The 23,382-nt window shown below is 32.4% G+C and overlaps 2 protein-coding genes across 2 annotated transcripts; both read left to right on the plus strand.

The window, feature by feature from the left end:
• Positions 1 to 701: 701 nt before the first annotated feature.
• On the plus strand, positions 702 to 2,821 carry LOC124532957 (cytochrome P450 6B5-like). Its single transcript, XM_047108095.1, has 2 exons — positions 702 to 2,099; positions 2,608 to 2,821. Exons 1-2 carry the CDS (start codon positions 725 to 727, stop codon positions 2,775 to 2,777), a joined length of 1,545 nt encoding a protein of 514 aa, XP_046964051.1. The 5' UTR covers positions 702 to 724; the 3' UTR covers positions 2,778 to 2,821.
• Positions 2,822 to 5,936: 3,115 nt separating this feature from the next.
• LOC124533044 lies at positions 5,937 to 16,729 on the plus strand. The gene is made up of 4 exons (XM_047108214.1): positions 5,937 to 7,351; positions 7,850 to 8,018; positions 14,855 to 16,308; positions 16,542 to 16,729. Exons 1-4 carry the CDS (start codon positions 5,977 to 5,979, stop codon positions 16,709 to 16,711), a joined length of 3,168 nt encoding a protein of 1,055 aa, XP_046964170.1. The 5' UTR covers positions 5,937 to 5,976; the 3' UTR covers positions 16,712 to 16,729.
• Positions 16,730 to 23,382: the final 6,653 nt, after the last annotated feature.

Consider the following 23,382-nt stretch of genomic DNA (forward strand, 5'->3'; position numbering starts at 1 on the left):
CCTTCGTTCTATGAAGAGATTTCAAGGGTGTTCATAGGTCATGTTTTTTTACAAAATATCATTTACAATTCAGGCTATTACGCTCTGGAATAACCTTCCTTTAAATATTTGGGACGCCAAAACCGTGTATATTTTTAAAAAAATCGTAATAAAACACTTTTTGTCTCAAATGCCTTTATGCTAATTCTTTTACTCATATTTTCGATTTTGCATGTTGTTTCTTTATTTTTACTTCTCTTTATGATTGTATTAATATATAGTTATAAATTTTAAAACATAGATTTATATGTGTATTTAAATTATATATGTACCTGTATTTTATATGTATTGAGAACATAATTTATTTGTTAATGTATAATTTGTTTATTCTATATTTACATTCATTTTACAGTTTTAGTATTACTTATGTTATTTTATTTATTATTACAGCACCATTCACCTCTTACTCTATGAGCTATCCTATCCGTTGGTTGCCTGGAAGAGATCGCTATGTAGCGATAAATTCGCCAAAATTTTATCCCTGTTTTATTAAGTATACTTTTTTAAATTTCTCTATATGGTGCACAATAAAGAATAAACTAGATATGCTTCTTATGTAACAGCTAAACATATACACCTGACTTAAGTGATAACAAAGCGCCGAATACCTTGATTATAAATACGATTGATATAAAACAGCGAGTAACAGTCCGTGACTAGATTTGTTGGAACACAGACGTCTAAAATGATTTTCTTTACAATTTCATGTATCGTTGCTTTGTTATTGTTTAAGCTCTATCTGTCATTGACAAAAAATAATGATTACTGGAAAAAGAAAAACGTTCCGCATTTGAAACCGAGTCTACTTTTTGGCAATTTTCGTGACTACATTACGTTTAGAAAAAGCTATTCGACTGTTGTAGGTGAAATTTTTAACCAGTTCCCCGAAGAGCCTTACGTCGGTGTCTATTATGGCACCGCACCAGCACTAGTCGTCAGGGATCCTAAAATATTAAAACTAGTGTTGACCCAGGACTTCTATTTCTTCAATGGCAGAGAAAATACAGAGTACGCGAACAGAGAAACCGTTACAAACAATATGTTTGCCAATGGAGGTGATCTTTGGAAAATCCTACGACAGAATTTATCTCCGCTTTTCACATCTGCAAAGTTAAAGAATATGTTTCCAATTGTTGCTGAGTGTGCTGGTGAAATGGACGAGTACATTAAGGAGGAAATAAAAATTGTAGAAAATATTAATATAAAGTCCTTGCTTGCGAGATACGGAATGGAAGCTATTATAAGAAGTATATTTGGCTTAAAAGCAAATACTTTGAAAAGAGACAATGGGGTTAATCCATTTGTTCAAATATCAGAAACAATAAATACGCCATCAAACAAGACGAGTTTGTTGGGTCTTAGTCGAGCCATGTGGCCCGGTATATTTTACGCATTAGGTTTTCAGGCGATCAATAAGAAAATTGGAGATTTCTTCACACAATTATTCAGAGGAGCCCGTAAAAATCGTTCTACTGAAGAAACTTCAACTAAAAACTTCGTTGATCTTATCTTGAGCTGGGAAAAGCAACAATACATAACTGGAGACGGTTTCAGCAGTCCCGATACTAATGAGAGGAAGACGCAAAAAATGAAAGTAAATGAAGAACTACTGGTGGCGCAGTGCACTTTGTTCTTTGTTGCTGGATTCGAAACAACATCGACTACAATAAACTACCTTCTTTATGAACTGGCTAAAAATAAGGACGCCCAAGAGAAGATTATCGCAGAAGTAGATGCGTACTTTAATAGGCATGGTGTTATTAAATACGAATGTTTAAATGAATTGCCGTATGTTGAAGCCTGTATTGAAGAGTCGCTACGTCTCTATCCAGTGTTGCCTCTGATCACCAGAGAAGTGATGAACAACTACGTTTTCCCCAATGGTCTTCGAGTAAAGAAAGGCGATCGTATACATATACCGATTTATTACCTGCATCGGCAACCGGAAAACTTCCCGGATCCCAATACTTACCGCCCCGAAAGATTCTTTGGTGATGAGAAGAAGAAAATCAAACCATATACCTACATGCCTTTCGGTGAAGGACCAAGGGTTTGCATTGGTAAATATTAAACGTTCTTTATTCCAAAACCTTCTACTCTATTTATTGTTTCTTGTTGGTTTTTCTGGGTACAATTTACATTCCATACCAACAAAATTTGCATTTATAGGATTTATTTCTGTTAACAATATTATAATTTGATTTAACTTTTAAAACCTAGCGGAATTTGTCATGTATATGTGTTTCATACATTTTTTTTTTATGGTATAGGTTGGCGAACGAGCATATGGGCCACCTGATGGTGGTCACCATCGCCCATAGACAATGACGCTGTAAGAAATATTAACTATTCCTTACATTGTCAATGTGCCACCAACCTTGGGAACTAAGATGTTATGTCCCTTGTGCCTGTAGTTACACTGGCATTATCGACACTATTCACAGTACCGCAATAGAATCAAAACAAAACAATTTTAGAAACAATTATAGAGATATACATATAAATATTTGTGATATTTATTAAGAAATTAAGTTGGGTTTTTAAAGTTTTTGTTTTATTTTGTTCCAGGCGCTCGTTTCGCGAGAATGGTTATGTATGCAGGACTCCTGACTATATTCAGGAAGTATAGGGTCGAACTTGGTGATAACATGCCGCATACTTTGGAATTAAGGCCAGTGTCCCCTTTACTCAGAGCTAAAATAAATATGTATGTTAAATTTATTCCACGTGAAGTTTAATCAAGCTCTGTCGAAACATAATTAGGAAGCAAAAATAAAAAAATTACAAACTTATAACATATCGCATTTTATTGCAGCCTTAGTTAAGATTGAAAATAGATCTTATTTTATTCTTAAATATTACATAATTTTGGACATTTTTGAAAAGCATTCGATAACATATGTGACGTAAAATGTTTTTTAATGGATCTTTGTTCATTGTGCCCGTTGTCTTTCAATTTGACTGTTTGCAATCTTGTTTTTTATTTCGACAAGAACATATTGTATTGCTTGTGACGATGACAACACTCATGTTGTCGGGGCTAGTTAATAATTTAGCCTCCTATTCATATACAGGTGGAAATTAATGCCTCGCAAGATCAATAACAAATTAGTTCAAGCGAGACTAATAACACGTTGAGATGTTTTTTGTTTTTTTTTTTGTTTTTATGGAATAGGTTGGCGGACGAGCATATGGGCCACCTAATGGTAAGCGGTCACCATCACTCATAGACAATGGCGCTGTAAGAAATATTAACTATTCCTTACATCGTCAATGTGCCACCAACCTTGGGAACTAAGATGTTATGTCCCTTGTGGCTGTAGTTACACTGGCTCACTCACCCTTCAAACCGGAACATAACAATACTGAGTACTGTTATTTGGCGCTAGAGTAACTGGTGAGTGGGTGGTACCTACCCAGACGGGCTTGCAAAGAGCCCTACCACCATATGTATTTTTAAAATAATACGAACATAAAAGAATGATCGGTGCTTGAACAAGTAACCTGTGTCCATTCTCGGTTTTCAAGCATGATTCAAATCAAATTTCATCAAATTAGGTTCAGTAGTGTGGCAGCAAAACGGTAACATACAGTTACTTTCACATTTATAATATTAGTATAGAATGGTACTTGTGAGATAACGTCGGATGGGGAAGTATGGAAGGAGAAGACATGCTGCGCCGACCACGAGTAAATTGGGATAAGGGCAGGAGAATGATGATGAGATTGTTGAATGAAAATCGTTATTTTCAACACTATAGTGAGTCGAGATGGCCCAGTGGTTAGAACGCGTGCATCTTAACTGATTTGCGGGTTCAAACCCAGGCAAGCACCGCTGATTCATGTGCTTAATTTGTCTTTATAATTCATCTCGTGCTCAGCGGTGAAGGAAAACATCGCGAGGAAACCTGCATGCGACATATTTCATAGAAATTCTGCCACATGTGTATTCCACCAACCCGCATTGGAACAGCGTGGTGGAATATGTTGGAAACCTTCTCCTCAAAGGGAGAGGAGGCCTTCACCCAGCAGTGGGAATTTACAGGCTGTTGTTGTTGTTGTAACACTATAGTCATGAATGTTACAACGTATAACAATGAATGTATGTTTTTCAATCGAAACATACCTTTTTCCCCCGCGTGGCTGCGGGGGGTATGTAGGACTATCCGGTGCCCAAGGTGAACAAAAAACCGGAATATCCACTAAAAAACCAGCGGAACCCTTTCCGGGATCTGATACGCATGCAACCGTGACGCCCTGACAGTCAGCCCACCCACCAGCACTCCTAGGAGGATTCCCGGGGTACTGAGAACCCCATCTTGAGGGGGAGAAGAAGGTGCGCAATTCTTTCTTCCTCCACTTGTCTCCTTCGGCGGAGCGGATCTACAGCGACATACTCTTCCCGCTCCCGCTCCGCGGCTTTCTTCTGCGACATATATGAATAGACATGATAGAAAATATTTTTAATTACAACACTCTTTCCGATCAATTTATGTTCGTGAAGTATGCTATAAAGTTACAACACTTAAAGTGGAAAATAAAGTAGGACTCAAATAAATTCTATTTTTCAGTAACTGTTGGTATCTTATTTACAAACTCTTCATATATTAACAGAAGTTCTTATTTTAATACATTTTGCCTAAAAATTTATGCTTCTTTTGGCCCGACAGTAAAAATAAAGAGAGTGAAATTTTATGATGACGCGCAGTCTGGCCCGTTGCCATCATTATCATCTCCACTTGATGAACTTACTCATCATCATCATCTTCTCCTCTTCGATGTTGCTCGAGATCTACAAAAGACGCTGTCGCGCTACTCGCATCCAGTGACTGCTTGCAACCCTCACCAGATCGTCAGTCTTTGAGAGTGTCTGCCCTCTGCCACTCCAGTTCGGCTTTTCTTTGGGCTGTGTCGGTAATTGATTCGCTATTAATTAAATGTCAATTCGCTCAAAATAGATAACTTCACAGCTTTAATATTTTACTTACGTACCAATTATAAAATAATTAATGTTTGCATTCCTGAGTCTCATAGTAGCGTTGACAAAAAAACATTTGAATAGTTTTAACGGGACATATAGACAGACAGCCAGACAAACATTCCAAAAAGGGTAAAACTGGTGTCAGTGCCTCATAAATCGAATATGCATAATGAAATTAGACAAAAAAAAATGAGTGTGCAGACAGATTTATTCTACAGTTTTATATATGTAGTACAGATTATAGTTAATTTGTCTTAAGTAACATTTTTAACCCTAGTAGTTCGCGATTATTATAAAAAACACTATTATTGAGTATAATTATCATTGAAGTATATCCATACATAAAATTGTTATGCTATGTTTATACAAACTAAATGAAAATAAATAAATACTACTTTTTATTTCAATTAACACCATCTTCACGATGAATAATAAATACACTTATATCGGTGCGGTTAAATAGAAATTTTTGGTAAAGATTCGAAAACCAAAGTAAATTGTAAGTGGTATGTCCTCAGTCCAAAACAAAGCAGAGGTCAATTGGGTAAACGACAGACATCAGAAATAACAATATTAAAAAGAAAATATTCGTAGTCACGATATCGGGCATTGATAAAATGTAATCTTTAGTATAATAAATGTAATCCCACGTTGCAAAAAAAATAAGATACCTATTTATATATATTTTTACAAAACTAACATTTAATCCCCACGTTGCAAAAAAATTGCTTTTAAAATATATATTTTTAACAAAATTAACCCTTTTACTGAACAGACCGTAAAATATACACGTTCTACAATGATATAAAATATATAAATATTATGCTAATAACAGCTGAAAAATATAAACGAGACTAGTGATAACACCGCGCCGAATACCTTGATTATAAATACGGTTGATATAAAACAGCGAGTAACAGTCCGTGATTTTATTTGTTGGAACACAGACGTCTAAAATGATTTTATTTACAATTTCATTTATTGTTGTTTTGTTATTGTTTAAGCTCTATCTGTCATTGACAAAAAATAATGATTACTGGAAAAAGAGAAATGTTCCGCATTTGAAACCGAGTCTACTTTTTGGCAATTTTCGTGACTACATTACGTTTAGAAAAACCCAATCGGCTGTTGTACGTGAAATTTGTGACCAGTTCCCCGAAGAGCCTTACGTCGGCGTCTTTTTTGGTACCGCACCAGCACTAATCGTCAAAGATCCTAAAATATTAAAACTAGTGTTGACCCAGGACTTCTATTTCTTCAATGGCAGAGAAAATACAGACTACGCGGACAGAGAACCCGTTACAAAAAATATGTTTGCCAATGGAGGTGATGAATGGAAAGTAGTACGACAGAATTTAACTCCACTTTTCACATCTGCAAAGTTAAAGAATATGTTTCCAACTATTGCTCAGTGTGCTGAGGAAATGGACACATACATTAAGGAGGAAATGCAAATTGTAGAAAATATTGATATAAAGTCCTTGTTTGCCAGATACGGAATGGAAGCTATTATAAGAAGTGTATTTGGCTTAAAAGCAAACACTTTGAAAAGAGAAAGCGGAGTTAATCCATTTGTTAATATAGCAGACGCAATAATTACATCATCAACCTCGTCGGCCTTAAAGAATGTAACTCGATCCATATGGCCCGATATATTTTACGCTTTAGGTTTTCAGGTGTTCGATGTGAGAGTTGAAAAATTTTTCAATCACTTATTCAGAGGAGCGCGTCAAAATCGTTCGACTGAAGAAACCTCAGCTAAAAACTTCGTTGATCTTATTTTGAGCTGGGAAAAGCAACAATACATAACTGGAGACGGTTTCAGCAATGACGATGGTAATGAGAGGAAGACGAAGAAAATTGAGGTAAATGAAGAATTACTGGTGGCGCAGTGCATTTTATTCTTTGCAGCTGGATACGAAACAACATCGACTACAATAAACTACCTTCTTTATGAACTGTCTAAAAATAAGGACGCCCAAGAAAAGGTTATCGAAGAAGTAGATGCGTATTTTAATAAGCATGGTGCTATTAAATACGAATGTGTAAATGAATTGCCATATATTGAAGCCTGTGTTGAAGAAACTCTTCGTATGTATCCAGTATTGACTGTTCTCACCAGGGAAGTGATGAACAACTACGTTTTCCCCACTGGTCTTCGTGTAAAGAAAGGTGATCGTATACATATACCCATTGATTACCTACATCGGCAACCGGACTTCTTCCCGGATCCCAATACATACCGCCCCGAACGATTCTTTGGTGACGAGAAGAAGAATATCAAACAATACACCTACATGCCGTTCGGTGAAGGACCAAGAGTTTGCATTGGTAAATATGAATCATTCTTTATTCTAAAACTCTATTTATAATAGGTTATTCTCGATAGAACTTACATTTTATACTGGGTTAACCCAGTTCAGTAAAATGACGATTCAAAAGTGCTCATAAAAGCCTACTTGAATAAAATATATTTCGATTAATTCTTGATTCGATAAAAATGTAAACTAATTGATATGATACTTATTTATTTTACTAATAAAATTTGCATATTAATGGATTTATTTCTATTAATAATATTCCAATTTGACATAACTTCAAGACCTAGACGATAGGTTTGTCATTTGTATGTTTTTTATTCATTCTCAACACCATTCAAAATTCACAACATTTCGATAGAATCAGAACAAAACATTATTAGAGATATTTAAAGATATAATTATAGTATTGACCCGAGTTACAAGGTACTAAATATATATAACGTTTAGTAAGAAAATAAATTTGTCATATAAATTGGTTATCTAAGTTTTTTGTTTTATTTTGTTCCAGGCGCTCGTTTCGCAAGAATGGTTATGTATGCAGGACTCCTGACTATATTCAGGAAGTATAGAGTCGAGCTTGGGGATAACATGCCGCATACTTTGGAATTTAATCCAAAGTCCCTTGTGCTCCAAGCAACAGTAGATATGCGTGTTAAATTTATTCCACGTGATTATTAATCAAGATATGTCGAGTCATCATTAGGAAGCAATAAATAACAATTTACAAGCATGTGATATATGGCATTTTATTGTAATCTTAATTATGATTGAAAACAAAACTTATTTTACTCCTAAACATATGATCAATTTTAAAAACCGTGTGGTAACAAGATAATACATGTGATAAATATATACATTTTATTAACATAAGAACTAATAACATTAAGTGCTTAAATATATATATATATATATATATATATATAAAAACGAACTAGTCCTTTGGTCACCAGTGGAAGCAATCAGGCGAGATGTTATACTTTTGATGAAGCTTTTTGTACTACTACTCAAAGGGCCAAGCGTTAATATACAACCTATATTGTGGTTAATATATTGTAATACAACATTATTATATAAGACCAGACCAGCGACGTCACGGAGGCGGCCGAGACGTCAGTAAACTCATTAAGTGTTTACAATCACACCCCACCGACTTCGTTCTGAGACGAAGTGCGATCTCATAGGAGACACGCTCAACCTCAGGGCTGAGGACATTCGTTCTCGCCCGAACGTCCGGTGACGCTGTAAAGGCCAGTAGGGCCAACAGCAATACGTCACACATAAAAAAAAGAAAAATATTGTAATACAACATTATTATATAAGAATGACCGTTGAACATAATTACATTTTAAATTATTGGTACGCTACGCGCGCGTTTTACGTTAGGAGTTAGGTATAGAAAAGTAAAAATAACATTTTATCTTATTTTACAATGTTTATTTCATTGAAAATTTAAATGATGAATGTTAAAATATGTGAGAGTCATACTAAGAAGCGATGACAAAAAAGAAGTTACATTTTTCAATATATTTGTCATTACAAATAAGTTAATTACTTTTAAATAATTGAAAACTGGCTCTAATTAGGTACGCTGATAGAAAGATCTTCTCATGCGCTTACACGAAAGCTGGATTCAGTTGTCATTTGAATTAAGAAAATCTTGATTGGAAAATGTGTTTAAAAGACCAAAGTCTAGAATATTTCAAAAACACAACATTATTTCTGGTTAGTTGCTACTTGTCGTTAAGATATTGTTATTCAAATTGAGATTCTCAAATTTTATATTATAAATTTATTTTAAAACTTTTTTTACAAAGATATTTTTATTAACATAAGAATTAATTACATTAAATGCTTAAACATATAAAAATATGAACTAAAACTATTTACTGTATAAATCGAATCATAAACTTTGGTAAATATTTTTAACACAAAAAGATTATCTATTTTTTGTCTTATTTCTATTCAAATACATAACTTATTATCTAGTTGACATCAGATAGTTAAAAGACTTACAGCAAGAGGTATTCTGAATAGATACAAAGCACAGACAGAAAATTTAAGACAGTCTTCCACGGATAATACCCTTATTATACACTAAATTTATTCCATTCTGTACTATCTGTATTAGCGGCTTTACCCGCGCTAACATTATAAAAAACAAACTTCGAACTTCGTATTAACTCTAAGAGTTTTGTATAATTCTTAGCGGATGTCTACGCCTTATAAGAAACCTACCATATAAATTTCAAGATTGTATGTGTTTTACTTTTAATGAGTTTAATCGATGAGGATATACAAATAAAGTATTAAATTATTAAGTTTAATTATTTTTTATCAACTTATATACCCGACGTCACACAGGAATCATTGTTAAGATACCTACCGATTTTGTTTAAGTATTAGAATTTATTAAACAAAACGAAAAAATACTGGATACATTTTAAAAAGGAATGCAAAAATTGCTTATTATACAATTATATTCTAATAAACAGATATGTTATATCCATACTAAACAATAGAAAAAAGTGTGCCGCGCCGGGGACCGTTTATTTTAGTTTATTTTTACATTTGGTTAAAAGTAAAAAGGATAGCTTAATAAAAACAATAAGTAAAAGGAATAACTAGATGTTTTAATTACGCAAAACGTATTACTGCGTAATTATGATGTATTATAATGTATTACTACGTAAAACGACTATAGGCAAACGTCCCAATTAGGACGTTTTCTAGTCCACTTTTTGCACGTTAATGATATATCTGTTTACTAAAACATCATTGTTATTATATCTCTCAGCGAATACAGCGAATTATGATAATCGACTAAGTTACCATAGCCAATTTAACAGACATACGTGATAATAACCGAAAAGTTAGAATAAGTGTATTCTTGCCTTATAAGCAAAAACCTGAATAAAGATTACCATATAAACCGAAAATTCACGTTCATGGTATTCGGTGAAATTCCAAGGGCTTGTATTGGTTTACATAAAACAATTTCATACCTTTACCTTATTACATTAATTTATAAAATAAGTATTTGTCACCATGTGTTTCATTAGTTCAGTCGGATGCTAGGCAAAAAAATGTACCTTTTTCCTTGTTTCTTGTTAAACTTGCTTCATCCCAACTTCATCAAATTCGGTACAGTGGTTTGGCCATTATCAGACAGACATACAGAGACAGTTATTTGCGTTTATTATATTATTGTATGATTCAATTCGACTATATTCATATTGTTTATTCGTGTTTTGATTATAGCTACTAAAAAGGTAGTATTTTCGAATTAAATTTGAATTAATGAATTCATACAACTCTTAATAACATGGCAAGGTATTAAATAGCGTTCGTATTTAAATAAATTATGTTGTCACGAATAACTAGACTTGTCCTTCATATATGTATATTAATATTTTTTATTAAGCTTTGACGAAGCCAGATGTGAGTCTCCTCAAAAAACTCCTTATTTAAATTAACATTAAATATTGGTGTAATAAGTAGTTAAAGGTGAGTCGAGATGGCCCAGTGGTTAGAACGCGCGCATCTTAACCGATGATTGCGGGTTCAAACCCAGGCAAGCACCGCTGTTTCATGTGCTTAATTTGTCTTTATAATTCATCTCGTGCTCAGCGGTGAAGGAAAACATCGTGAGGAAACCTGCATGTGTCTAAATTCATAGAAACTCTGCCACATGTAATCCAACAACCCGCATTGGAACAGTGTGGTGGAATATGTTTCAAACCTTCTCCTCAAAGGGAGAGGAGGCCTTTAACCCAGCAGTGGGAATTTACAGGCTGTTGTTGTTGTTGTTGTTGTTGTAAGTAGTTTAATTATTATGTTATACATTCAAAGACATTTATTTTTCTATTTTTTCTTTATATGTATTAAAAATAATATTAATATAGTAATGTATAATCAATTTCTTTTTACGACTACTCAAGTTAATCCGAATGTTATTGTTAGGTTAAGACGCTAGTAATGCTAATAAAATTGTAATAGAAAATCTATTAATCTATTATAATTCTGTGAATCAAAACGGTGTATAAGATCATGATTGCGAGGAGCAAGACCACAAGCAAGATCATTTGCTAATCACTTAACACTTCAGACTTAATTTTTTTTTGTTGATCTATATTTTCATCTCTTTTGTTTTCGTTTTATATTTAAAACTAATATTCGACAGGCATTTGTTTTCTTCGTATCTTAATTTCACGTTTTGTTTTATTTTCACATCATTCATTAAATTAAGATTTTCGCCGATTAATTTAGTTTTATATATTCTTATATTAGTTAGTAAGAAAGCCTCACAACACTGTCCCCACTAAGTTTTACATAATATACATAAGCTTAAATAACTTATAGTGATGTAAAATACTGATATAATCTATCACGTTCGCCAAACCGAGCACTACGTATATTTACTTATTTATATAGTAAATAGTACGAAACAACTTAGATGTAGCTTCGGAAAAATTCGTAAAACCGATCACATCCGAATTAAGTTATCCAAAATTATCAATATTTATTTATCATGTGAATATGATCGTTACACAAACGTAATTTTACTTAACTTGAAATATCACATGACCTAATATATTCGTCAATTTGACACGTCACTGACGCGAGAATATATAGCGGCGAATAGCTTCGAATGACGCGATGGGGAGCTATTTCTATTGGTAGAATAAATCGGCAGTAATCTGTTTCTTTTTTTAATTTGCCGATACCACATCTAAGTTGTATCGTACTTTACCTATTTCTATATTTCCTCATCAACAATGATATTCTAATAAACAGATATGTTATATCCATACTAAATAAAAATTTTAACAAAAAGAAAAACCGACTTCAAACAAAACACTATTTTAAAACAAATGAATATGCACGAAAAAGTAATAAAAATAATTGCGTATTCAACATATTTTTTAGAGTCTTCCTAAGTTAAATGAAATGAAAAATATTATACTACTTAAAAGTCGATTAACGATTATATCATGTAGTTATAGTTATTGGTATATTTGGAGCCGGTGTCAGGCACGGTGCCCTTGCCCCAACAATCAAAAGAAAGAAGCGATACGAGCCCCTTGATTGACCCAGTATATTATTGTGTAAAAGGTAATTTGTAAAAAACATATTTGTTAAAGTATTCTCGTATTGTTTTTTGATAGATATACTGTAGGGTTTTATTGGATGACACCGACTCCAAATATAACAATAATTATAACTACACTACTGCACCGGTGGTAGATTTTTTGACTATCAATAAGAAAGTGTAATCACTTCTATTTTGAATAAAGATTTTTGACTTTGACTTTGATTTTGTCGGGAAAAAAGGCAAATAAATGGGCTTAACTTGAGTTTTTTGAAGCGCTAAGGCCGCCAAAAAAGGGTGAAACTCTGTTTCTTGGCAATAACTCGGCTATCTGATGATCGAAAATTGTTACGAGAACCTTTTTTGTAGCTTATTTTGTGCTCTACAATTAAGTCCAGACCATTTTTAGCGTATCATGCATCGTTATCGAGATATCGATTGAAAATTTCAAAAAAGAATGGATACAATGACTTGACTAAAACAGAAACGGCTTTTTCAACCGACTTCCAAAAGGAGGAGGTTATCAATTCGTCTGTATTTTTTTTTTTATGTTTTAGTTTAGTAGTGCTTTGTTTTGTTTGAAAGGTAGTGCTTCCCGTGGGGTCCCCCACTACCTTTCAAACAAAAAAAAATTTATCCAAATCGGTCCACCCAGTGAAAAGTTATGAGGTAACAAACATAAAAAAAAAAAAATACAGACGAATTGATAACCTCCTCCTTTTGGAAGTCGGTTGACAACAGAAAAAAGTGTGCCGCGCCGGGGACCGTTTATTTTAGTTTATTTTTACATTTCGTTAAAAGTAAAAAGGATAGCTTGATAAAAACAATAAGTAAAAGGGATAACTGGATGTTTTAATTAAGCAAAACGTATTACTACGTAATTATGATGTATTATGACGTATTACTACGTAAAACAACTAAAGGAAATGTCCCAATTGGGACGTTTTCTAGTCTTCACTTTTTGCGCGTTAATAACATATCTGTTTACTAAAACATCATTGCTCATCAATTAATTTGTCTCGGTTTTAAATAACTAACGTCTGAATTTCTTTTAATTACATTTATGCCAATAAAAATATTTACAAGCAGTATAATTCTGGGTATGCCACTTATTAATTTAAGAATCATGTTGAATTTTAATTATGATTATTAGCTGTTACGTTAATTTTATATGATTATACATTTAACATACAGAAGTGAAATAGATTATAACAAGGCAAGAAAATAAATTACTTTAAACAATTTACTAATAAATCAAAAATAGTTAGTTTATCTTAACAAAAAATATATCACCAAAGCATACATATTAAATTAAATTACTTACTTGAGCTTATAAGTCCTTATAAAACACAAATAACACTTTTACATAATTAAAAGTCTTCAATATCGACCTTACAGTCCGCGCTTAAAAAGAAAAATTAATGGCGGTATAATTTAGTTTCGCGCGCTATTGTTTTTTTATTTTTTTTTATTTGTTCCAGCCAGTTGTATGGATAAAGGAATATCCTAAACATACACTAATATCATGATGGTTTTACTATAACTACCTATTATAAAGTTAAGGTTCGCACGTGATATTGGTGAAATAAACCTCTTGACACAAATAAAAGCAAAAACCAAAAAAAAGAAATTAACTTTTTTTTTTTGTAAATAGAGAAAAAAAATTAAGGTTAAATAAAACAGCAAGTCCTCCTCTCTCTTTGAGGAGAAGGTTTGGAACATATTCCACCACATTATTTTATTTTACAATTAATTACTCTTATTTTAATTTATAATAGATAATATTAAATACAGAAATCAACAAAAAATCACTTTCAATTATAATGGTATACTAAATCCAACTAGGTATCTATAGGTTTCAATTTAAAGCTGTATAAAAGTTTTGAATACTTGGTTAAAATCTTTATTTCCAAGTCGTCTTAAATATTGATGCAGTACATGAGTCTGTCCGTATTGACTTATTAGCTAGGCATTAAAAAATCTCCTCGTTTATTATATAAACATCTATGACGTAACATTTCACACGTTGAATAATATTTAATTTAAAACTTTTTGTATTATGTCCAAGTTCTTGGTAGTAATTATAGTATGTTAAAATTCTACACATGATATTTTTTATTAATAATATAAGCATTTGTTATATAAAAAGACTATTTGTTTTATAGATTTCAATATCGACAAGCTAAAAAAGAAAGAAAGTCAAGGCTACCTAGGCTGTCTAGGCAAGGCTTTAAGCCTAATCTACCGTAATGTACTGATTGTATCGGATTTTTATTAAGTAGAAAAATATTATAAATAAATTGATATTCCTATTTAAACTGCCATACGATTTAATTATCTCATATTATTAGATAAAAATATTGAACTTGACCGGTACCACTAAAATTATACAACACACAACAATATATATCATTTGGTATCGAGTCGAGTCTTACAATTTGTGGCTGTCTTATTATATTATAATTTGTTCTGTCTTGACTTGTGCTTAACGTGGAAAATGATTTTGATATTTTATTTAGTTATATTAATAGTTATTTTATTTTTATATAAAATTTATGTATCATTAACACAAAAAAATGATTACTGGAAAAAGAAAAACGTTCCATATCTGAAACCGAAATTGCTTTTCGGTAACTTTAGTGACTATATTCTATTTAAAAAAAGTGCTTCAAACGTAACTTGTGAAATTTGTGAGCAGTTCCCTGACGAGCCGTACGTCGGCGTATTCTATGGCACAGCAACAGCACTCGTCATCAAGGATCCTAAACTATTAAAACTGGTGTTGGCACAGGACTTTTGTTACTTCAATGGCAGAGAAAATACAGACTACGCTGACAGAGAGGCAGCAACAAAAAGTATGTTTTTTACCGGAGGTGATTTTTGGAAAGTACTACGACAGAATTTAACTCCACTTTTCACATCTTCAAAGTTAAAGAATATGTTTCCAACGATCGCTGAGTGTGCTGAGGAAATGACGACGTTTCTTGAAGAAGAAAAAAAAATATCAGAGAATATTGCCTCAAAGTCTTTATTGGCGAGATATTCGATGGATTGCATTATGAATTGCATTTTTGGTCTGAGAGCGAACACTTTGAAGAGAGATAATGGTGTCAATCCATTTGTAATAATTGGTGAAAAAATATTTGATACATCAACTGTAAGAGGTTTGAAAATTATTGCTCGTGCTATATGGCCTTCTTTATTTTATGCTTTAGGTTTTAAGTTGTTCGATGAGAAAATAGAACTTTTTTTCAAAAGCTTGTTTATTGGAGCTCGCAAAAATCGTTCTAAAGACAAAAGTTCGATGAAAAACTTTGTTGATCTCATTTTAAGCTGGGAAAAAGAATCATACATAACTGGATATAGGATCAACAATTGCGACTCTAGTGAAAAGAATATAGAGAGAATAGAAGTAAATGATGATCTACTTGTAGCACAATGCACGAGTTTCTTTGGCGCTGGTTTTGAAACAACAGCATCTACAATTGATTTTCTTCTTTATGAATTAGCAAAATGTAAACGAGCTCAAGACATAGTTCTAGAAGAAGTAGATGCATACTTCAATAAACATGGAGTTATTAAATATGAATGTTTAAACGAAATGCCCTATCTTGAAGCGTGTATTGATGAAACACTTCGCCTATATCCCACGTTGGGGAACGTAACCAGGGAGGTTATGAGTAGCTACACATTGCCAACAGGTCTTCGGCTGCAGAAAGGAGATCGGGTTCATATACCTGTGGATTTCATCCACCGACACCCGGATTACTTCCCGGATCCTACATCGTATCGTCCCGAACGATTCTTTGGTGAGGAGAAGAAGAAAATTAAACAGTTCACCTTCATGCCATTCGGTGATGGCCCAAGAGTTTGTATCGGTAAATATTGAACATTACTTTTATTATTATTTATACATTAGTATCATTGTGTCATTTACAAGTTTTGTACAGTAGTTCAACTAGGTATATATTCTTATGTGTACATATATATTTTAGTAACATCTTAATCTTGCAGTTCTTTCACTGATAATAAGATAAAACAAAAGGATGGAGATGTGCTCCATAAATGTAAAATGGACGAAAATGAAACCAAAAACTTTCCAAAATTTCAGGTGCTCGCTTTTCAAAGATGGTGATGTATGCAGGACTGCTGACCATATTCAGGAAATACAGGATCGAGTTGCCAGAGAACATGCCCCTAACTTTGAAACTCAGGCCGGTATCCATTGTTACGCAGATTTCAACAAATTTACGAGTTAAGTTCATTCCTCGGGAACTTTAAGTACATCACTATTAAACATCTATAATTATGAAATGTTTTATTCTAATACATCCGTTATCCGTTTAAGAAACTTAATCAGAAAACTTTTTACCTAAGGATATCCCATTTTGGCCCCAATGGAGTTCCGGTTGGTATAGACAAGGTGCCTAAAACACGTGTCTAAGTTTTTTGTTTATAAATTTAGCCTTACCTAATTATATCTCCACAGACTGTACTGCGTGCATTTGATGTATCTTTATTATGACTGCATTTTTTATTACCTGACAGCATCACAATTTGAACCTTGCCCTTTCCAAAATATCTAATACGATTTGTGAGCATAACCTTATACAGTTTCATCACAACAATAGATATCATATATATATATAAGTATATATGTGTATTTTATTTTGTATATATATATGTATATATTATTTTGTATTTATGTAAATTAATATGTAGTTTATAATAGTTTTATATGAATATTTAAGTATGTTTATGTAAAGTAATAAATAAAACGCAATTTAATTATTCTCTTTGTCACCAAAATTAAAGATGTACCTACCTTCTCTGTAATTTGACATAATAATACTCACACTCCAGGGTGGCTGGAAGAGATCTCTCATAGAGATAAGCTTTCCTATGTATCACTTTGTTTCTTTATTATTATTTTTTCTGTGTTACTTGTTTTTGGTACATGAAAATAATTAAAAAAATACATGAGATGGGTACTTTTTCGCGAAAGTAATCATTTGTTTCAAGTAATGATGTTTGGTATAATTGAGTAACTGTTGTAATAATTTAGTAGCTATTATGATCACGTTTTGAAAGTTAAATTGTGGTCAATCTAAGTAACAGATTATTTTTTTCAACTCAAAATAACCTATAGATCAGATTGTCCGTCCTACTTATAATTTTTCGTTATGATTGCTGTTTATCTGTATTTCTAATTTACAAAGTCAACGATCCCTGTTTTACTTCCATCAATGTTAAATAAGAATACAAGCGTTAATACGTTTGCTACCGTTATAAACTAATTAAAACTATTTTAGTAATCACTACAATTATCAGTATCACGATTTTATAGATATGCTATGTTTACTAAAGTTAAAATACAAGAGTTAAATCTGACAAATTATATCTAAAAAGCATAAACAAACACAAAGTTTTATATAACTAAATTCGATTAGATTAATTATTTCAAAATTTTTCGAAACCGTTTTTGGCGTCAATCAGATCTGCATCCTGGAAATATTTTTAATTAATAATATGAGGATAAAATTATTACGAGCCGAAGAGATTAATTGGCATCAGACAGACCTTGATATAAGTCGCTGAACTTACGATTCTAACGTGTGTTTTTAAATGTAATTACGTAATGTTAGTAATCAGTCTTCGTGTGAATGTGCCTCAAACGAAGGTTCCTTATCATATATATGATTTTATTGCCCAAAATTCCTCCAGTCCTTATACGACGTCCTAACGTAACTAAATATTAAGGTTTGTGTTTAGTCCACTTTGTAAATTTTTATGTGAATACATTGACTTGTTATTCATATTATGATTATTAATATAATTCATTTGTTTTATTGTAATAATTATTTATGTTTATCTAGTTATATATTATTGAGTTGTTTTAGAATATGGGTTTACAAAGAGTACTAGTATTATTCCTTTATATTTTATTGATCGTAATTGTTTAAACTAACTGGATATTGCATTCTCAACAGTTTGGTTTTACTAAGGGTCGCTCGACTGCTGATGCGGTGTAGCATTTGTTAAGCACATTTATGATGCGTGGGAAAAGTCACAAAACGCTATTGGAGTTTTTTGTGATTTATCAAAAGCTTTCGATTGCGTTAGGCATGATATTCTCCTAGAAAAGCTTAAATATTATGGTATCAGGGGCCCTGCATTGAAATTAATTTCTTCCTACCTTAGTGAAAGAGTTTTGAAGGTTGTGGTTAATGGTGCAAAATCAAATGGCGCTGTGGCGCAAATAGGTGTACCACAGGGTTCAATTTTGGGACCTCTCTTGTTCTTAATATATATAAATGATTTACCTTATTTCGTAAAAAATACTTGCGATATTGTACTGTTTGCAGATGATACATCCCTCATTTTTAAACTTGATAGAAAAATAAACAACTATGACGTAAGCAAACTACTATAATGTAAGCAGTGCTCTGTCGCGGGTTCTTGGTTGGTTTGACATAAATAATTTAGTACTAAATGCTAAAAAGACTAAATGTGTTTTGTTTTCCTTGCCAAATGTCAAATCAAATCCTTCTGCAATAACTTTGAAAAATGAAAGGCTTGAGTTTGTTGAGTCGACGGTCTTTTTAGGGATAACCCTTGACTCCAAACTGCAGTGGGGCACCCATTTGTATGCCCTGGCAAGAAAACTAAGTAGTGCCATTTATGCAATAAAAATAATTAGAAAACTCACGGACATAAGTACTGCTCGACTAGTTTATTTTAGTAATTTTCACAGTATTATGTCATATGGAATGTTGTTATGGGGTAATGCAGCAGAGATTGAAGTTGTTTTTATTCTACAGAAAAGAGCTATCCGATCTATTTACAATATTAACTCCAGGACATCATTACGCGAGAAATTTAAAGAAATAGGTGTATTAACGGCTGTTTCACAATATATTTATGATAATATAATCTTTATACAAAAGAATATTAAAAATTATTCTATCAATGCTGATGTACATACTATTAATACAAGAAATAAGAATAAACTTGTAACCCCCCAGTTTCCGTTTGCATACGGTAAATAGAACGTTTTTGGGCAATGGTATACGCATATATAATAAGATACCGGAAAATATAATCAATTTACCATTTTCAAAATTTAAAAATATTATTAAGACTAAATTAATAAATAAATCATACTATTCAATAAAATTAGTACTTTTTAGAAAGAAACGCCTGGAGTTAGGCTCGGGTTCCATCATAGGACGCTAATTACTGTCAATAACAGCATTGTAAATGTGTTTATTTGAAAAGAGCAACTATGCGAGTTTCTTGCCGTTTCTTCTCGCTAGAAGCTGCTTTCCGAAACGGTGGTAGTATTTGATTATTGACGATTCAAAAACGCTTCATTGTGAAGTTTACTTGAATAAAATTGATTTGATTTGATTTGATTTGATAAAGTTCAGATAGATAGAATCAGTTATAAAATCATTATGTGAAGACGAGACGACAGAAAATAAGCTTATAACGCCAAGTTTCCGACTCCGGAAAGTCAATAAATCCTTCTTGGGGCAAGGTAGTATTGTATTACAGCATATTTAACACAAGATTTAGAGTTAATACTTGTTAACTTTCTATATTTATATTTAATTAATATAATGTATTTGAAATATTTGGAAAGAGTAACTACTGAGTTTACTTGCTTGTTCTTCGCGGTAGTGTCTACATTCCGAACCATTGGTAGCTTCACTTAGTATAGTTATTAAATGACGATTCAAAAGTGTCTGTAAAAGCCGTCTTGAATAAAGTATATTTTGATTTCACTTTTACTTCTAAAACAGTCTGTGAAATGATGCTTTAATAGCCCTTTTAAAGGTCTCTTCAATGAACTTACATTTTGATTTTACTTACTTACTACTTTTAAGTTATTTTATTCCGTAAGTAAGTTGTCAATGTGTATACTATGCTACATTTTTGCCGTTTCTGAGTCCTGAATAGAGGTCGACTGGAAGGCGTCACTGTAAATGATATACCTGCCTTTGCATGCTTTATAATTTATCTGTTCTCACCATATTTTTTTTTATAAGCTGTGTGCAAGAAATTACATAGAAATTCTGCTACATGAGTGTATATTACCCGTATTGGAGCAACTCGGTGGAATAGGCCTGCCTGCAAATTGAAAGGAGGCCTTAGCCCTGGAATGAAACATTTACCTATACCTGTTGACTTCCAAGCAGGATACATTAATTGAAATAATTGTATTTAATTAACATGACGCTGTATTTTTTAAATGTTAAAAAAGAGTAACTACTGAGTTTCTTGCCGGTTCTTCTCGGTAGAATCTACTTTCCGAACCGGTGGTAGCTTCACTTAATTGTAAAATGACGATTCAAAAGTGCTTATAAAAGCCTACTTGAATAAAGTTTATTTTGATTTTGATTTTGATTTTTTGACTGTTGATAGAAAAACTAAGGATTCCCTCTGATTCCCCGCCAACTCCGTAATAAATATTGGATCTCGATGTGGTATTCATAAGTAAGGAAACTTAAGGTTAAAATGATAACGACGACTAAACCTTACTCGATATACCAAAACAATATACATAAAACTTGGCGATAGCAGGTGTCTGAGGTAAACTCATTTTAACAATTTTTATGTAATTTTTGTGTATTTTTATTAACACTTTAATAGAAAATCATAAATTATTTTCATTTTCTCTCCTTTGCTATTAAACAAAGACAAAAAAAATTATTATCGTATTTTGACGTCGCAAACGATACGTAACATCTGACATCTTATCTTAAGAAGCAACATCGACATTAAATCCTCTTGGAAAATGGATCGCTCTCATCTGAAGGTCAAGAAATTGAACGGTACTGAGCAAGCCATTCGTAAAACTATTTGTTTTCGTTGGATATTTGGAGGTCTGCGGCCCTGAAGGCACCGGAACACCCACTAAAAAGCCAGTGGTACCCACTTCGTCTTTACGGGGCATCACGAGATCGCTTACGCAGGCTACCGTATACCGTATACGACCAGATGGTTGGACCACCGTGCGCCTACAAGCTTGGGGAGTTCCCGGGGTACAGAGAGCTCCCCTACTCCCGGCGACGTTTACAGCGGGCTAAGAAGGTCCGAATCCGCGGAGGCACGCTCGTCACGCGCCCACTCCGCAACCTCTTTCTGTGACATAATATAAGCCATTAGTAACGCTGAACCAACACTTTTTATAGTAATATAAATTACTCAATTAATTAATTTTCAAGTGTGAAGTTATGCTGTTTTCGCACTTGATTAACGGAAAGCGTATTTAGATAATATTAAAGTTCTTTACGTTTCCATAACATTGATAAAAAATTCATAAATTACAGAATTGATCTCAAATGTATCTCCTTAAAATATTTACAATAATATACAAACTATCTTCCGTGACCCATTAAGATCAAATAGTTGCTAAAATGAGGGGCATTTTTTAATGATAGTAACACTTGAGAAATTGAAATTCGAATGATTACACAAGAAATATGTTCCAAACTTTCTCCTCAAAGGGAGAGAAGACCTTAGCCCAATGATGTTCTAGAAAACGTCCTAATAAAGTAATACGTTATAATACATCATAATTATGTAGTAATACGTTTTGCGTAATTAAAACTACTAGTTATACTTTTTACTTGTAACGAAATGTAAAATAAATGGTCCCCGGCGCGGCACACTTTTTTCTGTTGTTTAGTATGGATATAACATATATGTTTATTAGAATATCATTGCCTTAGCCCAATAGTGGGGAATTTATAGGCTGTTGTTGTTGTTGTACTCTAGAAAATATAAGCGTGTCCAAATAACTTGCAAGGGAAAATCGTTCAATGCGAAACGGGTCATTAAACTTGCAGTCAATATTAATTTTGAAATTGGCGTTTAAAATTAATCAAAGATTAAAATTAACACGAGAACAAATTTTGATACATTCTTTACAAACCACCCAAACTCATTTTTATTTTATCCATATTTATCATTTATATTTAAAGCTAATTATAAAGTAATATATCAGCTTAATATTTTCTTGTTAGCTCATTACTTATATTCTTTATTTAAATTTTTTAGCTGCTAATCAATTATATATTAGGTGGGAGAGTAAGTCCTGTCGTATTCTAAAAAAATATATTTGAGTTCATTTATAAAAATATGTATTCAATATTGATCAATCATTTCAGCTGAAAATCCCAATGACTCACAAGGCAGATGTTATTTTTTATTTACAAGAAATAATACCTGCTTATTCAAAATACCACAGAACTTCCCTCCGACCTAATATATATACATTGTGTATTAAAAACAGCATCTGCCTCTAACACTGTTACTATCACAAGAGTCAACTCAAATATTGTTATCAACGATTGTACATATACACGTTCATTTATTATTTACTATTCATGAGATATTATAAATTTTCAAATACAAAATCACAAAAACAGTTTATAATTATATTATGTGTATAGTATTTATTTTACATATATTTATGCATATAATATAAATAAAAATTTTAACAAAAAAAAACCGACTTCAAACAAAACACTATTTTAAAACAAATGAATATGCACTAAAAAGTAATAAAAATAATTGCGCATTCAACATATTTTTTAGAGTCCTCCTAAGTAAAATGAAATGAAAAATATTAGACTACTTAAAAGTCGATTTACGATTATATAACGTAGTTATAGTTATTGTTATATTTGGAGTCGATGTTAGCCAAGAAAACCCTATAGTATATCTATCAAAAAATGTATGTACATATACATGATACATTTACCTAAATATCAATTGTTACAATTTTTGTCTGTCTGTTTGTTCCTGCTAATCTCTGGAACGGTTGGACCGATTTTGATGGGATTTTCACTGGCAGATAGCTGATGTAATAGGAAATAATTTATGCTACAACAATCGTTTTTTGTTAAGTTAAAAGGCACATGAAGTCGCAGGTACAGCTAGTT

The sequence above is a fragment of the Vanessa cardui genome, chromosome 10, assembly GCF_905220365.1.
Source record: "Vanessa cardui chromosome 10, ilVanCard2.1, whole genome shotgun sequence".
Lineage (NCBI taxonomy): Eukaryota > Metazoa > Arthropoda > Insecta > Lepidoptera > Nymphalidae > Vanessa > Vanessa cardui.